General features: G+C 39.0%; 1 protein-coding gene across 1 annotated transcript; it reads left to right on the plus strand.

Moving 5' to 3' along the window:
* Positions 1-15,833: 15,833 nt before the first annotated feature.
* Positions 15,834-17,013, plus strand: LOC121976769 (transcription factor TCP20-like). The gene has a single exon (XM_042529103.1). It carries the CDS (start codon positions 15,979-15,981, stop codon positions 16,924-16,926), a length of 948 nt encoding a protein of 315 aa, XP_042385037.1. The 5' UTR covers positions 15,834-15,978; the 3' UTR covers positions 16,927-17,013.
* Positions 17,014-18,756: the final 1,743 nt, after the last annotated feature.

Consider the following 18,756-nt stretch of genomic DNA (forward strand, 5'->3'; position numbering starts at 1 on the left):
TCTGAATGACACTCTGAGTATCACAATGAAGAGCAATAGGTTGCCGAAGAAAAATTTTCATATCTACAAGCAATCAACATAGCTAAACAATCTCACAAGTGGTGATAGTCATGCCACGATACTCAGCTTCTGTGGATATCTGGAAATAATATCTTGCTTTTTACTCTTCTAAAAGATAAGAGAATCTCCAAGAAAAATGCAGAAGTTAGTGATCGACTTACGATCCATATGATCATCGGTCCAATCAGGATCAAAGTATACACACAGCTCTAACAAGAAAGTAGAAGAGAATAAGAGACTCTGAAACTGAGTTCTCCAAAGATACCAGAGAATACGAAGAACATCAACCCAATGAATTGTGGTCGGTGCAATGACAAACTGACTAACCACATATACATCATACGCAATATCAGGACGAATCATAATGAGATAAACCAAGCTTCCTACAATTATATGGTAGAGGTTAGGATATGGCAAAGGAGAACTATCTAATAAAGAGTATCAAACATTAGTTTCAATAGGAGTATCAACTATCTTGTTGTCAGTGAGATGTGCATGCTCAAATAGATCAACTATGTACTTTAACTAAGACAAGAGATAACCTTTTGATAAATAAATGATTTCGATCCACAAAAAATAGTGTAATAAACTCAAGTTTTTCATAGTGAAACAACGAGCTAATTCAAACTTCAAATACTCAGTTCCATCAAAATTATCACAATAATTATCATGTCATCCATGTATAAAGGCAAAAGTATATGACCTGCACGCGTACACTTAACAAATAAAGTTGAATCATGATTACTGAAACGAAAGTCGAGCAAGGTAATCACCATGGAGAACTTCGCAAACCAAACACGTGGTGCTTGTTTGAATCCATAGAGAGCTTTGCGAAGACTGCAAACTTCACTAGGTCAGTGAGCAACTCTAAGAGGAAGCACCATATATACTTATTCTTGAAGATCATCATTCAAGAAGATATTCTTGATATCCATTTGAGATATTTTCCATCGACGAATAGAGACAATAACAATTAACATACAAACAGTGATCATTTTAGCAACAGAGACAAAAGTTTTCTCATAATTTATGTCATATTTCTGAGAATAATCTTTAGCAACAAGATGAGCTTTATACCATTTGACAAAATCATCAGATTTAATTTTGATCTTATATATTCAATGATAACCAATGATGTGTTTTCCTAGTGGTAGAGATATCAAATCCCAAGTATGAGTATAATGCAGAACAGTTAAATTCATTATCCATAGCATTATGCCCAAGAAAGTTACCAACAACTTCTCCATAGGACAAAGACTCGAAAAGATGATGAACATACGTAACAAAAGAAGCAAAAAACTAGAATAACAATAATAAGCAAAGGAACTAGAATAAACAAAATCTGTTAGTTAGAGCCCTAGAGCCAATCATTTGATAATTGTATGGACTCATGTATATAATATTCATGTATATATATTAAGGCATTTGGTTTTTGGTTATTATGCTTATTTGTATTAGTGTCAGATAAAATAAGTATAGTAACGTCCTAGAGTAGAAAAGTTCTTACCTATATCAATCGATTGGTTGAATCGATAGTGAGATGATATAGGGAACACTACTCTAAATCATTCCTAGTCGAGTATTAACATTCAGGGACAATGTTAATACAATAAGACTAACCTGTAGGTCAACTCGATGACTTGATCTCACAAGTCATGGATATAGAGATATCAAGCTGACACATGGGTATGCATTAGAGAATGTATACTGAATGACCCGCCATGAGAAAGTATCATGGATCGTTATATGAGTGTCATATACTTTCTCATGTGGCTATTAGTATGACTATTAGTCCTTTGACCTGAAGTCACCATGGATCCCTACATAAGGAGTTATGTACTTTGGTTTCGTCAAACGTTACCCGTAACAGGGTGGACTATAAAGGCGATTACTGGGTATGTAATAAATTATGCAGAGGGATGTGAGTGATGTAGATGGGATCTATCCCTCCCATATGACGGGAGCGACATCAATATTCTTGATAGAGTTAGACCACGAAGTGCATGGCCATGCCCAAATGAGTCAACATGAGATGTTGAGCTCATTTGATCGAGTGAGTCTACTTGGAGTTCAAGATTTATATTGATTAGAGGATGACACGGTCTATGCCTCACATTGATCAATCTAGATGTCAAGGATAGAAGGACATTTGACATATTTTGTGAGGAGTCACAATTGGTAGTCACGAGGTGATGTCGGATCTCGACATTCTTGTAACTTTGGTAGTAATGATGTGTTGCTAGATACCGCTCATTACTTATGCTCCTAAATGGGTTTAGGGCATTGCCAACGTTACAAGAACCTATAGGGTCACACCCTAAGGACAATTAGATGGAGATTTGGTTCATATGATGAACCAAGAGGATTAGATTCATTTGATGAATCATATTGGATTAAGAGTAATCCAAATTGGGCTAATTGAGTTGGACTCAAGTTGATTCATGTATTCAATGAGTCTAATTTAGATTATGACTTATTAAATCAACTTAATTTAATGAATTAGATTCATTATATTAAGTTGACTTGAATCATATGGTTGGATTAGATCAACCATGAGAGAGATTTGATCAAGTTTGACTTGATTTGAGAGGAAGAGAAAAAGTCATGTTTGACTTGACTTTTTGCCACATCACTAGTGAGTTGGCAAGATATGGACCAATAGGATTGCTCCACATCATCAATGTGTGCCACCTCATGGAGGTTACAAGCCTCCATAGCATTTAATGTGGTCGGCCCACATTAAATGAGGAGGTTACACTTGTTGCCATGTCATTTAGTGAGGTGGCAAGATGTGGACCAATAGTGTTGATCCACATCATCCTAGAGTGCCACCTCATGGGGGTTACAACTCTTAATGGTCTCCACATTAATTGGAATTAATGTGGGGGTTACACCTCCTAGAGTGGCCGGCCACTTGATGGCTAAGGGGTTTTTTTGAATTTCCTCTCATTGATTCATTCACTCTTCTTCTCCCTTGGGTGCTCACTCTTCTCCTTCTCCCATTCCTTGGCCGAACACTCCATTGGTGCTAGCACACCTTGTGTTTTGGTCATCTCCTTCTACTTGTGTCCGTGTGGATACATATAGAGGTTGTCTACTTTGACAACTAGAGATCCGGCGACATCTTGGATAAGCGGGAACGCGAAGGGCTTCGCAACAAGGGTAATGATCTTAACTTTAGTGTAGATCTAAAGTTTTTACAAACTCGTACAAGAAAAGGTTTTTCGATAATTTTGTTTACGAATCTTTGCACGAGATCCATGGCTTTGGGTGACTCGGGGTTTCCGCGACGCGAAAAAGCGGTTTTCGCGGCCCGAAGAACCCAACAAAATCATGTAGTTAGTAGACTTACGAGAACATGTAGGCTGACAAATAGAATTGTCCGCAATCTCACAAGGTGATGGAACAATCGTAGGAGGAGATGAGGCAGTGGCAGATCCAGACAAAAGGGAAGAGGGTGCTCAATGAAGGGAGCTGGAGCTTATCTTCCTTCTCGTTGCCCCTCGAACTGCAGCATATTGGTGGAATTTTCCAGGAGCAAGGGGGTGCTCAAGCACACCCCCGCTCCCCCCTAGGTCCGCCACTGAGAAGATGAGGAAATGTCTCGAGAATATCATATTCAATGAAGATGTCATGAGGAATAGTAGCCGTAGGGGAGGCTTCATTGGTGTTGGTATTAAAATGACCAATGCGAATAAGATCTATATAAGTTATGTTATACGGTAAAAGAGGTACGGAGAATAAAGAAATATATTCAAGAAACACAATATGATGGGAGACACATAATTTTTTACTGACTGCATTAAAACAACAATATCCCTTTTAACAAACATCATGATCAAAAAAGGCACACAAAGCAAACCTAGAGGACAACTTCTCACGCTTGACGTTTGGTCAGAGAACAAAACAGGTACAACCAAAATTATATAAAGAGGAATAATCAGAAGCACGACCATACAATTTTTAAAAAATGAGATAAACCTGAATTATGAGAAGTTATAATTCTATTAATTACATGAGTAGCAATAAGAATTACTTCTTCCCAAAAACACTACGAACATCCGCATACAATAAGAATGAGCAGACTGTCTCAACAAGATGTCTATGCTTTCTCTCCGCAACCTCATTCTATTCAAGTGTTTCTCGACACAAGGTTTGATGTATGGTATCTCCTCATGCAAATAAATGAGAAAAAATATTGGAAGTGTACTCGACCCCAAATCACAATGAAAACATATGAGAACAACTGAATGTTGAGTTTTGATAAGAGTTTTAAAGTCATTGAAGTTGGTAAGATAATCATATATGTGTTTTATAAGATAAACCCAAACATAATGAGTGCAATCATCAATAAAAGAAATATAATATCTTGATCCCTTTTTGTAGTAACAGAATAAGGTTCTCACACATCAGAATGAACAAAATCAATAGGATTAGAAGAAAAGGATATACTTTTATTGAAAGTTAACACAAATTTTTTTACTAGTTTATAACCACTACAATAAAAAATATCATGATTTTTTAAAGTTCCTAATACTCCAGATGAAGCTAAAAATTATAAACGAGACGCTAAAATATGGTCTAGACGAGTATGCTACAAATAAAAATCAGAAAAAGAATTACTCAATCGAAAAGATGACAGATCGACACTAGAAGTTATATCATTTGGTACTTTGAGTTTATTCAAGACATAGAGCCCCCCTTGCCTATGGCTTGTCATAATCATCTTCCGAGATCACAGATTCTACACATAACAATTTGATGAAGAAAAAAAGATTGCATATCCAGACTCACACAGTTGACTAATAGAGACAAGATTGAGTGTCATACTGAAAATATAATAAACATCATGAAAAGACAAACACGTTATAACAATAAAACCAACATCTATTAATGACATCAGAGTTCCATCAGCAGTTACAATTGATAAAGATGAAAAACAATGAGATAAAAGATGACAAGTTAGGTGATATATGATGAGAAACTTCAAAATATAAGATCTATAAAGAGGAAGGTATAACCGATGTAACAGAATATGATAAACTTATATGAGAAGAAGTAAACATTACAAAGGGTTGTGAAGTAAAGAACTATTGAAACTGTTCAACAGATCTAAAGAGAGGGCAATGCCTGCATTAATAGACTGAGGTAGTCCATACAACAATTGTTGTGGTTGATTACCATATTTCTATAAAGTATTGTAATGTAGAAATGATGGCTGTTGAGGTTGTTACTACTAATATTGTTGTTATGGTGGCAGTTTATGTTGTTATGATAATTTACCTTTGTTCAACAATAATAGACACTGATACTTCCAGTGTCCTTTTTCTTTACAATAAGTGCACTCATCACTATAAACTTTTGAAGTCAATATATTTCGGTTATGAGGCGGAGGCCACTGTGGTACTACCAAAACTGACGATGTAGGTGATGCAATAGTCCTCTATTCAACCTGAGACTTAAGGTGAATCTCCTCACTTAGCAGTTCATGTACAACTAAATCAACGAAAAAAAGATGACTATGATGCAAAATTATCCCACGTAATCTTTCAAAATCATCAAGAATTGAATCAGATGTTGTTCTTTTTTACGAGTGACATGAGCAGGGAATGCTCACAATTATGAGGATCCTGTGAGTGTCAACTTGTCCCATAGTTCTGTCATGGCAGAATAAAAGTGTTGGATGCATATATCTTGCTATCAAAGCGCGGGGATATCTACTTTTATTTTATATTGTTTGACAAAATTAAACTCTATATATAATATTGTCAGATGATCCCAAACCGCTTTGGCTATCTTATACTGTCAATTGAGCACCAATGGAGTGTGAATAGAATTATTGATCCACATAATTATTTTCACATTATCGATCTCCCAAACATCCAACAACTTTACATAATCATCTGCGTTATCATTCGTAAGTTTAATTCGCACATCTGAAATATATCCTCACATAAATTTTCTTTCTAAGAAGTTTTTATAACATATTCCCAATACGATTTTTTTTTTCATCCAATCATATGCTAATCGATTGAAGCGAATCATTTCTACAATCACTTATGATGATAAAATGAATTGTGCCCACGAATAACCTAACAATAGATAAAACTAAGTTGATACGAAAATAAAAGAAACACAATCAAAACAGTAAGGCTTAACAAAAATGGCAAGGGCACACTGTATTCTTTTAATGGTGGATGTCGTAGATGTTTATAATTTATTGAATTTGACAACATGCATACAAAAAATTCAAAAAATAATCTAAGAGTTATCTAAAATGTCTTGTTTGGGCGTGAGTTTAGGTTTGAGGGTACTCTTTTTAAATATTTAGGGTGTGTTTGGTTTACACATGTTTCATTTTTATTTTATGAAAAACTCGTGTTTTATATAAAATAGAAAATAACTTTTAGTCATTATCTATTTTTTCAGAAAATGGTAGCTATTTTTTTAGAAAATAAACACGAAAAATGCAAACCAAACACTATTTTTCAGAAATGCGCGTTTTTCAAAAAAATGAAAATGAAAAATGTGCAAACCAAACACACCCTTAGTTGTTTAATTCGAGTTTGTTTGATTGTTTTTTTTATAAGGGCATCGTAAATTATATGGATTATCAGGAGGACGTCTCATTTAAAAAAAAATCAACAAAATATCCCATCATTGTTCCTTACCTCCAATGTTATTGGAGCAAGTAGTCCTAATCGGGGGTGGATAAAAAATTTTTATCAAGGGAGCAAAGAGCCCAATATCATAGATATTTATATAAATCATCACGTAATAAAAAAATTCAAATATAATAAAAAAATATATAATTTTTTTATTTCAAATTTAACTTACAATTGACCCCTATGATTTGACATATTCTAAAAATAATTAATAATAATAATTTCATTTGACAAGCTACAAAGTATTTAAATTATCATTCATCCTTCATTCAATTGTGAAGATGATTCTTAATAATCTTCGTAGCATAAAATACTCTCTTCACTGTAGTGCTTGCCACCGATAAAATCAAAGTCACAAGCTTGTAAACTAATAGATACATCACATCTCTTCTTATTTGAACCATCTTTCTAACAATATCATCAAGCCCTTGTAATTCAAAAATTCAACATTCACATGCATATCCATCACAAAATTCTCAAGTTGATCCGGAAGTGGCAAAAGGTCAATAGGTGAAATATCTTTTGGATAAAATTGAGACAATTTAACCAATCGTTGTTTGTCAAAAGAAGTAAATGAATTTGATAAATTTAGGCATACCATACAAAGCAACAATTCTGTATATACCTCATTGAAATGGAAATTCAGCTCTTGCAATTGCATATTGATAATTGTGTTAAATAATTCAACACGATAATAATGTGAATTTGTTACTTTTCAACTTTTTGCCTTGATCTTCTCTCACTAACTTGTAAATCATCCATATCAATATAAAACTTCTCACAAAAAATTGAAAACTTCTTCAAGTAATAAACTCCATCTATCATCCCACAGTCTTTGAATTATTTGTTTACATATACCAACTAGCAACTAGCTTGCCTGATATCTTGGTCTTTTGGTTGCAGTGTTAGTGTCTCAGTGACAAATCATTTGTTATTCCTAATATTGATTTCATCAAATGTAGATTAAACACAAATTCAAATGATTGCATATCTTTTACCAAGCGCAATGCTTCGACTCTTTGATCCGAAGTGATCCATCATCCATAATCTCATCAAGCATGTCAACTGCAGAGCAAAACATTTGAATCAATCTAAACAGAGATCATAATGTAATCCTCAACGTATATCACTTGGCTTAATGAGTGTACTCTCTTGATTCAAGCCTCCACCCTTGGTGATTTCTTCATTTTCCAAGGCTTGTACAATTTTAGCAATATGTTTCTCTCACAAAGCGTCATGACGCTTACAAGAGCCTCCAACTACGTTAACAATATTACAAAGCACATGAAAAAATGAGGCAATGTTAATATGATTCTTTGCCACAGCTACAAGAGCAAGTTGAAGTTAATGAACAAAACATGCACATTCATTTTCCTTTAAGATAAGAGCTTTTAGTCCATGGATCTCCCCTTACATATTACTTGTCCCATCATATCCTTGTCCACGTATCGACGCTTAATCCATGTGTCAATAATAAATCTCCAAGGGCACATTTAAGTGCTAGAGCAGTTGTACTACCTACATGCTTAAAGCCCAACAAAAATTCAACCACACATCCTTTTCTATATACAAATCTCAAAACAACGACAACTTACTCCTTCACTGACACATCATGGGACTCATCAAGTAAAAACAAGAAAGGATTAAGTCATCTAATGCAATCAATTACTTCAATTAGCCGAATTATATAATTTAGTCTGCTTTGCTCGGTTGATTAGTTAAATTGTTGCTTTTGATGGAGTAAATTCTAACATTTACTCAATGTTTTTCTATGAGCATTGTTATGTCCTCCCTCATGTTTATGAAGTTTGTTTTTATTTTTCCAATCTCTGAAACCCACACTCACAAAAGTATCACCACCTCCTTGGTGATGGTGACTCAACTCATTCTTGAAAATATAACAATAAAGATAGAATGTTGCATCATTTTCTATGCTATATCTCAACTATTTAAATTCATAAAACCACGCACGATTAATTCTTCTCAAAGTTCCATGGATTAATGTTTGTCGAAATTCATGTTCGTAAGGTTGGAAAGCACCATCTAAATAGTATTTTCTCTGAACTCTTTCATTAATATTTTAATCAAAATCAATAATCTTGAGTCTCTTTCTTGGATCTGATTGAAGTCCAAGTAAATCAAATTCTACATGATTTTTTTATGGAAGAATCACTACATATTGATTCCACAATTGGACTTTCTTTCGAGCATACATCTTCTTCTCCTTTTCTTTTAAAACATTTAAACATATCGTCCAAAATAATTAATTTTTTTCAATCAATTAGAGACGCAAACAATAAAACTCAATAACTACAATCAACAAATATATAACAAAATCCTAAAACAACTAAGAAATGTTCATAAGAAAAAATTAATGTTCGAATTTATATACTTGATTCCATGTTATAGAATAAAATCTCAACCAGTCGATCCTTAAGGGAATATAATAGCAAGGCGTGCATTGAAATTTAGAAGAGAAAAAATTTCAATTGATGAAGACTACCGAGCATTTCTCAAGAAATTTGTTTAATTTGGGCATTAGGGTTTAGGGGTCTTAGGAAGATATTTATTAATTATAATTTATGTGTAAAATTTTTAAAATATAAGAGTATTATAGTAATTTTATATCAAATATTTAGGGGCGGCGACTGCCCCTCTTGTCCTTTAGTAGAGTCACCCCTAGTCCTAATTGTAATATGTAGAAGTTATAATTACTACCAACTATTTTAAAATTATTTAATTAATTTAAAGTGATTTCGATGAAGCTTAAATAATTTTTACTAAATTGATAAAAAATATTTTGATATAATAAAGTTTAAAATTTAAAATTTAGAATTTAGGATTTAGGATTTAGTTATAACTATATGATCCTGTCGGGAAGCTGAGAAGACGAACCTGCCAGGGTGTGACATGGCTGGAATGTGGACCGCATCCTCATGATCCGGTGGTGAGCTGCCCGCTGCGTTGACTAAGTCGTCTGAAGTCCTCCGGGCAACTGTACCTGCAGCCAGTGACCGGGTTGCCCCGGTCTCTGGTACCTCGGTGTTCGAGGCGGATCCCACAAATGCATAAGCAGCCGCATAATAACATGATAATAAAATAAGCATGAAACGAGTGCAATGACGTACCCTGGGCCGGGGGGGCGCCCTCGGATGGATGGATGAGCTGGTCGGGATACTGACCGAGTCGTCACGACCCTGACAACTGGATGGGTGTGAACCCGCTAAGAAGCCGAATATAATGGGGGCGGCACGGAATCTGATGCAACCTGGATCCGGAAAGCGGCATGTAGGTCGAGACATAATGGCTCTTAGGTCGATACGCGGCACGCAGGCCGGATAACACAGATAGCTCATAATCATTATAGAGATGCACAGAGTAAAACCCAACGGCTCGATGGCCGGAACCACCTCGGCTCGATGCCCGGAATAAACAAACCTGAGTCCGCCGAATGACGACTGCCCCGTGGGGGACGGGCTGCTACAAGAAGCAGCGGCGTCACTCACACTCGCCGAAGGCGGCAGTGGTGATGGAAGATGCCGCTGGGGAAGGCAACGGTGACTGCTGGCGACGGCTGTGGCCGCGGAAAAAGGCAGCAGTGGCTGCCGGCGGCAGCTGTGGCCGCGGTGGAGCAAACAGCGATGAGGGGAGTAGAAAGCAAGGCCTATCTACTGTTGTTGGTCGCCGTCCTTCCTTTCCTCACGAATCCACCCCCTTTTCTCTCACGGTAGCTACCGGGTGCTCAGCAAAGAAGGGAAACGGGAAACAGCGAGGCGGCGATGCCCGGCGATGGTCCCGGCAAACAGTGCGATATAGGGAGGAAGAAAACCTCTCCCCCGTTTTCATGCTGGCGGCGACTTGTTGGTGCAGCGGAGACCGGCAAGAGGAGGGTGAATTGCTGAAAACAAAAACGAAAATACCCTCCTCGTACTTTCAACTCAGTTAGTGCAATAGTTAACAAAATAATAAAACAGTAAAAGAAAGGCACAGAAGAATTAACCTGGTTACAACCAAGGAGGTTATTAATCCAGGGCAATAGAAGCGCACTAAAAGAAACTCTCCTTTGCTGAAGGCGGAGAAGCCTTTTACACTTTCAAAAGCTCAGAACTATTGCTAGGAAACACTACAGATTGAATGCTTGAGTTGTTATTAAATTCCTAGCTCCAGGGGCCTTTCTATAGCTCCTGGAAAGTCTATCCCGAGGGTCCAAGGCGCCTCCAACAAGGTTCAAGGCGCCTCCAGCTCGGTCAGCGGATCAAACTTTATCCGCACGCAAACGGTCAAAACTGACCTGTTGAAGGCGCCTTCAACAGGCTTGAAGGCGCCTTCAAGGGCGCTGGGTGATTGCGGCCAACCGGAATAGGACTCACCCGAACCCAATTCCCGGCCTTCCTCGAGCAGCCTTCCGTCCCGGCTTAACGTCCCTGGAACGCCACGCACGCTCTTCACGCCCACCGGAGTACTCTTCCGCATCTCTCTCGTCCTTCGGACGCACCGAGCCCGTCGGCTCCCTTCCCGTGCCGTCCTTCTCGCTAGCTGCGTCTTCCGCTCGACTTCCTGTGCTCCTAAGCTCCTGCACACTCAGACACAGGGATCAAACACAGCAGGACCTAACCAACTTGGTTGATCACATCAAAACTACCACGGGGTCCAACAATCTCCCCCTTTTTGATGTGCATCAACCCAAGTTCAAGTTAGGGTTAAAAATAGACAAAAAAACAGTAATTTTAAAGAAAAATTACTAAACTAACAAGTTAAGAATAATTTTTGCAATTAGTAAAATTGCAACACTTTTTTTAAAAAAATAAAAATTAAATTTTAAGTTTTCTCTAACTCCCCCTCAACTTGTACTTTTCTCTCCCCTTTGATCACAGCAAAAATGAGGTCTTAAGAATATTCAAGTAAGATTGAAGTTTTTTGAAAATTTTCTAAGTTAAAAATGAATTTTTGAAAAAAAATTGCTAAGTTAAAAATAAATTTTTCTAAAAAAATTTCTAAGTCAAATATTTGAATTTTCAGAAAAAAATTTTCTATCTCAATATGAATTAAAAAAAAAATTCTAAGTCAAAATGAATTTTTAAAAAAAAAAAAAAAAAAAAAAATCTAAGTTAAAAAAAATTTCTAAGTCAAATTTAAATTTTTGAATTTTCACAATATGACTTTTTAGAATTTTAAAAATATTTAAAAACTTTTAAAGCATTATTTAATTCTAGTTTAATGTTTTTTCAGAAAGTTAATTAAATATTCTTTTTTCAATATTTTAGCTTCCAGGTCGTGGCGAGGCACTAGGCCTTCTTGGTTATTAGAGCAACAACCACTTCCTTAGACAAAGCTTCCATAGAGAATTTCAATGTTTAATTTTCTCACTGTAAGCTTTTTAATTTTTGAAAAATTAATTAAGCACAGATTTTGGAACCCAATAGAGGTTTCTTCCTACAGGATTATTCAAAAATCTAGGGGGTACATAGTTTCTTGGTATTTTTCTAAGTTGACCTTGATGCTTCCTTATATACCAATTTAATTTACCATAAATTCTTAATTTTGAATTTGGAAATTGATTTAAGCATGCAACATATTTCAGTTTTTCAATTTCTAATTTCAAATTTTCATTTTCTAATTTTAGATGATCATACATTTCTAACGGGCATGCTCTTGCTAGGTTCAACTTTAGTTCAGCATTCTCTTTTTCTAATCGATCTAACTCTTTAGAAAGAGACTTGATAAATTTAAAAGATTGAGTTGGGGTTAGATTGCGTACCTTACTTACCTGGTCTGGTGACGCTCCCCCTTCACTGCTGCTTTCCTCTGACGTTCCTCCCCCTTCGTCGATGCTCATCTCTGAGCTGGACATTTCTTCTTGCTGATGGTCGGCCATCAGTGCTAGTCCCGAGAATTCTTCGACTTCCGATTCAGAGGATGATGAATCATCCCATATTGCCTTTAGGTTCTTGTGTTTGAAGGGTTCTGGCTTCTTGTATTTTGGCTTTTCCCTTTCTTTCTCCTTTCTCTTTAGCTTTGGGCAGTCATCTTTGATGTGCCCCTCTTCGTTGCAGTTATAGCAGCGAACCGTCCTCTTCTTTCGATGATGCCTCTACGGTTTAAATTTATTAGTACTGAAAAACTTATTGAAGCGTCTTACCAGTAGTGCCGCTTCGGATTCGTCGACTGAGGCTTCGGAGTCAGAACTGTTCATCTTTGCCTTTAAGGCAATATTCTGACTTGTCTTCTCTGCTCCGTTGGGTTCTGAAACTCGAGACTCGTGAAGTTCGAAAGTGGAAAATAATTGTTCTAAAATACTTACCTCGAGGTTCTTAGAGATGTAATACGCATCTACTAAGGAGGCCCACTCTGGCGTTCTCGGGAAGGCATTGAGCGCGTATCGGATGGAATCCCGGTTGGTTACCTCTTCTCCAAGGTTCGTTAGTTGCGTTATCAGCTCCTTGATTCTCGCTTGGAGTTGCGCTACCTTCTCGCCTTGGTTCATCCGGAGGTTCGTTAACTGGTTCCGGAGGATGTCGCGCTTCGCTTCGAAAGTACCTTCGTGTAGCTCCAGGAATTTTACCCAGAGATCTTTTGCTGAGTCGTAGCTTCTGATCCGATTACTTCTTGTGGTGGCAGTATATTGAGCAGGTGGAATTCTGTCTTTCCGTTGGCGACGAAATCGGCTTGCTCCTTTTTGCTCCATGCGTTTTCTTTTTTGTCTTTCGGTGCTGAAAAACCATATTTCATTGTAATAAGAATATCAAAATCCGTTTTAAAAAATACCTTTATTTTGCGCTTCCATGTGGCGAAGTCTCCGTCGAACTTCGGGGGATGGATGTTCGCTCCGGCCATCGTCTTGATCGTAGTGCTTCAGTTGGCGGTTAGTCCTTCTGAGGCGATCATGCTCTGATACCACTTGTTGGTGCAGCGGAGACCGGTAAGAGGGGGGGGGGTGAATTGCTGAAAACAAAAACGAAAAAACCCTTCTCGTACTTTCAACTCAGTTAGTGCAATAGTTAACAAAATAATAAAACAGTAAAAGAAAGACACAGAAGAATTAACCTGTTACAACCAAGGAGGTTGTTAATCCAGGACAATAGAAGCGCACTAAAAGAAACTCTCCTTTGCTGAAGGCGGAGAAGCCTTTTACACTTTCAAAAGCTCAGAACTATTGCTAGGAAACACTATAGATTGAATGCTTGAGTTGTTATTAAATTCCTAGCTCCAGGGGCCTTTTTATAGCTCCTGGAAAGTCTATCCCGAGGGTCCAAGGCGCCTCCAACAAGGTTCAAGGCACCTCCAGCTCGGTCAGCGGATCAAACTTTATCCGCACGCAAACGGTCAAAACTGACCTGTTGAAGGCACCTTCAACAGGCTTGAAGGCACCTTCAAGGGCGCCTCCAAGCTTCCAGCTTCCTTCGCTCCGTTCTTTTGGGTGATTGCGGCCAACCGGAATAGGATTCACCCGAACCCAATTCCCGGCCTTCCTCGAGCAGCCTTCCGTCCCGGCTTAACGTCCCTCGAACGCCGCGCACGCTCTTCACGCCTACTGGAGTACTCTTCCGCAGCTCTCTCGTCCTACGGACGCACCGAGCCCGTCGGCTCCCTTCCCGTGTCGTCCTTCTCGCTAGCTGCGTCTTCCGCTCGACTTCCTGTGCTCCTAAGCTCCTGCACACTCAGACACAGGGATCAAACACAGCAGGACCTAACCAACTTGGTTGATCACATCAAAACTACCACGGGGGTCCAACACGGCTCTCTCCCCTCTTCTGGCGGCAGTGTGGGAGTGGAAGAGAGGTAGAGAAGAGGAGGGCGGTAGCGCCGGCGATTTAGCTGGCGAAGTGCGTGAGGAGCCAGCCTTTCCATGGCTGGCGGCGGAAAGAAAAAAACCCCTCTTTTCTCTCACGAACCGGCTACCAAATACCCCCAAAACCCTCCACCTCAGAAATGACCCATATGCCCCCTCTCTTCTCCCTAATCCCTTCTATGCCATCACCTGTGATCCGGATCACTATATAACAACTACCAATGGTTAACAAGGTACTTGATTACACTAAAATGTAAAATTCAACTATTCAATTTATTCAAAATTACTGCATATAAATAATAATAATTATTATTATATCAAAATTCTCTTTACCAATAAAAAATATTTAAACTTAATTAAAAATCATTTAAATTAACTAAAATTGTTTTAGAATAATTATTAAAGTGTAAATCAAACCTTAAACCCTAAATCATATATCCTAAATACTAAAATCATTTGACAATAATTTTAACAGCTATTAGGTAACTTTTATCTATTGTAAAAAAACAATTAATCAGGTTAGGTAACGTCGAATCTGGGATAATCAGTCTGACCCTATAGAAATTTTCCTCCGGCCAGCGGGATAAATCGGGAAGCGCTCGCAGCGGACAACTCAGGAGTCCAACATCCTTTAGTTGCATGCTCTATAAGAGGAAAAATTCGAATCGCGGGTACCTATGTGACAACTTGAATACCTGCCGCTGTACCATAGCCCCGGGGTAACTTTTATCTATTGTAAAAAAAATGATTAACCAAGCTGGGTAACGTCGAGCCTAGAGTGACCGACCCAGCCCCACAGAAGTTTTCCACCGACCATCAGGATAAATCGGAAAGCGCTCGCAGTGGATAACCTAGGAGTCAAGCATCCTTTAGTTGCGTGCCCCATTTGGAGGAAAAATTTCTATAAATTCATCATAACTGGGACTCGAATTACGAATATCTGGATGATAGTATGAATACTCTACTATTATACCGGGGCAAATTTTATCTATTGTAGTAGCTATAGATAATAGCTACAACATTGTTAGATGGGAGGTATTACGAAAATTAAATTTCTAATTGTGTATCATTTGATTTTTTTTTTTTAATATTTAAGGATGCCCTTTTGATGATTTATGCTGTTTTGATTTTATTTTATGAAAAGGGTATTTTTGATTGTTGTCCTTAAATTTATTTGATTAATTAGTTATTTTGATTCTATTTTTATTTATTTTATTTATAAATTCAATAAAAGATTTCAAATTTTTTTTGAAGAAATAAGAAAATAAGAGAAAGTACTTTTGCCTGCCAAACTTTATTATGGGTCTGTGCTTCTTGCCGATTTTCAACTCTGTATTGATTGATTCCCCCTGTGTTTGTTACCATCCTCCTCAGGCGAGGAGTACCACCCATGAGAATCTAGCTTCCGCCTCGTCTGCGCGTTTTTCCTCTCCAAAATTCCTTTTTTTTTCCCTCCTCTGATTCATGGATCGCAAGGGCGCCTCCAAGTTGCTCCAGCCCCGGCGGCAGTTGGATAAAGAGGAATCCTTGCCGTCCACCGCGGGAGCGGAGGAAAGAAGAGACCTTTTGCCGGCAGAGAGTGGGCTGGGAGTGGCGGCGGTGGGGAAGGGTGAACAAAGGAAGCAGCTTGCGCCCGCGCCCAAAAGGAGCTCGAACAAGGACCGGCACACTAAAGTCGAGGGTAGAGGGCGGAGGATAAGGATGCCCGCCCTCTGCGCCGCCAGGATCTTCCAGCTCACAAGGGAACTGGGCCACAAATCCGAAGGGGAGACCATCCAGTGGCTGCTCCAGCAAGCGGAGCCCTCCATCGTGGCCGCCACTGGCACGGGCACCATCCCCGCGTCAGCCCTAGCTACCGCCGCCGCCGCCGCCTCAGACCCTGATGGTCTCCACCAGAAGCAATTCGACGACCTAGGTCAGGAAGCGGGAGCCGGCGCCGCCCGGACCGCTTGGGCCGTGACGGCGGCCGCCGGCCTCGGACGCTCCTACCCTGGCATGTGGCCTCCCCCGGTAGGCGGGTTCAGCTCCGGATTCTTGCACGCAGCGCCTTCAAGTTCGAATCTTGCGGCCGGAGGCGGCGTCGATGGGCCGGTAGGAAGCTTCGCGCAGCGAATCGGAGCGCACGGACTCGAATTCGCCGGCGTCAATCTCGGCGGTATGAGCTTTGCCCAGATGCTGAGTGGGCACGGGCAGCATCTGCCAGGGCTGGAGCTGGGGCTCTCCCAGGAAGGCCATATCGGAGCACTGAACCCTCCGATCTTGAGCCAGTTCTATGCGCAGCCAGGGCAGGGAGGAGAAGACGCTGCCGACGGCAGTGCAAATGCACAACCACATCACAATCATCACAAACAGCAACGGCAGCAGAAACAAGTTGCATCGCCGGAGAACGATTCCGAGGGATCCGAAGAGTAGAAAACGGAGTTCAAAAGCTGAATTCGTCCCCGAGTAGTAAGGAAATCGCTTTATCAATCCAACGAGATTAGCAAGATTTCATTTTTATTTCAGTACATTAGTTTGCTTCTGCGTGTGCCTTCAAAATTGACGTCAAAGAAAGTGAGATCGCACTGGCAGCTTCCTTCCATTATTCACTGCATTCAGGTATTCTTTTCTCTGTTGTTCATCTTAAATCTTGACATTGTCAATCTTCCCTAACGAATGATATGGTCCAGGATCAAACGTGCAGGTGAGTGTATATTATCAGTGGACTTGAATCCATTGGAAGGATTTCTGCGAGGTTAAAACTAGTTCAAGGTTTGTAATAGTAATCTTATATCGATGATTGGCATGATTTGTATCAAATAACATCTAGATGCCTTTAAGTTTTGCATTTGTTGGTTGAGCTAAACATGATAATACTAGATTGCTAGTTCATACTTTTGTTTTAGTTATCACTTGCTATTGAATCTTGACTGTTGAGTGCTCCTATTTTGAGTAGAAGGTTGCTTGTATCTTGAGTGATGGTTGTCTATGAGTCATAAGCATATGAGCTGGACAATTTCGTTCAACCCTTGGATCTACCTTAACATTTGAGACGATATTAAGTCGGTCTCAGCGATACCAAAAGGGGACTGACTGACGACAAAGTCCTCGGTGACGATCATCTAAAAGGGGTTAGTCGAATTTATACATTTCTTGTTATTGTTCGGAATAAGTTGTATCATGTATTTAGTTACCGCAATGCTTATCGAATATCGGCACTTCAGTTGGAACCTTTCGACGCTGATCGTTCTTTGCTGACCTTCTGAGGACGCGTTCAAAAGCTCTTTTGTAGTTTCTATTTCGCTTGTTACGTGAAAACAAAGTTGTCATAGAGACGATTTACTAAGAGTTTATGCTCTCGCAAGTATAGCGACTCGGGTTTCTATTACGGTGAAGTGATGAGCTTGTGTGGCTCCTTAGTTTGCGCATGTCAACTCTCGGAGATCATTGTGAGGAGCATCATCTTTCTAGCAAGTGCTTTTGTTGCTCGAGAATTCTCGAAGTGAGATTCTATTTGTTTTCTCCATCTTTCTGTACGAGTATCGCTTGAATTCTGATGGGTTCGAGAGCGGCATATCCTTGTTTTCGTTTGGATCACAATGCCTTGATGGACTTTCTCTGTACCCGGTTTATTAGAACATTCGTAGAGTTTCTTATAGTCTTCTGTATCGACTCAAGTTCGTTGCAAAAGGATGCTCATTTAGGTCTTTTACTGAAAACAACTATTTTAAATTTTTGGGCAGTGAGCATGACAAAATAATTGATTTATGACATGATCGATACGTTCTCTAGGGGTGGTGCGATGATGGAGACATGAGCTATTCATATAAGGTCTTGGATTTGAAATTCATATAAGATCTTGAATTTTGAAATTCGACATGTCCAAATATATTTCTCTCATATCTTGACCATCTGTATTAATGGTCAGTAATCACATGTAATTTACCGGTAACCGGTAACAGATCGATGTTCTTCCCATCCAACAATAGTGATAGTAATTTGTATCCTTGCGATCCTTTGACTTGTAACTTGTTCATGTTTTGACTCTTATGAGAGTCTCCTTTTCAAACGCTGACAATTCTTAAATTTCCTGATTGAATGGGTGCTGCGGTAGTGCTGTCCTCTATACTTTGACCCAAAAAAAGGCCGACGACTAGCAATAGCTGATGTTGACCAATGATTGACAATTATCTCGTTTTGAATAATTCTGTAGAATCATGAACTCTGATCTTTTAATTCCATCTTGTCATTTTCTCCGTGGAC

This window comes from Zingiber officinale, chromosome 4B (genome assembly GCF_018446385.1).
Source record: "Zingiber officinale cultivar Zhangliang chromosome 4B, Zo_v1.1, whole genome shotgun sequence".
In the NCBI taxonomy this organism is placed as follows: domain Eukaryota; kingdom Viridiplantae; phylum Streptophyta; class Magnoliopsida; order Zingiberales; family Zingiberaceae; genus Zingiber; species Zingiber officinale.

Bases quoted from the DNA above. Each gene is read 5' to 3' on its own strand.
- LOC121976769 (XM_042529103.1), top strand. From the start codon at position 15,979: ATGGATCGCAAGGGCGCCTCCAAGTTGCTCCAGCCCCGGCGGCAGTTG.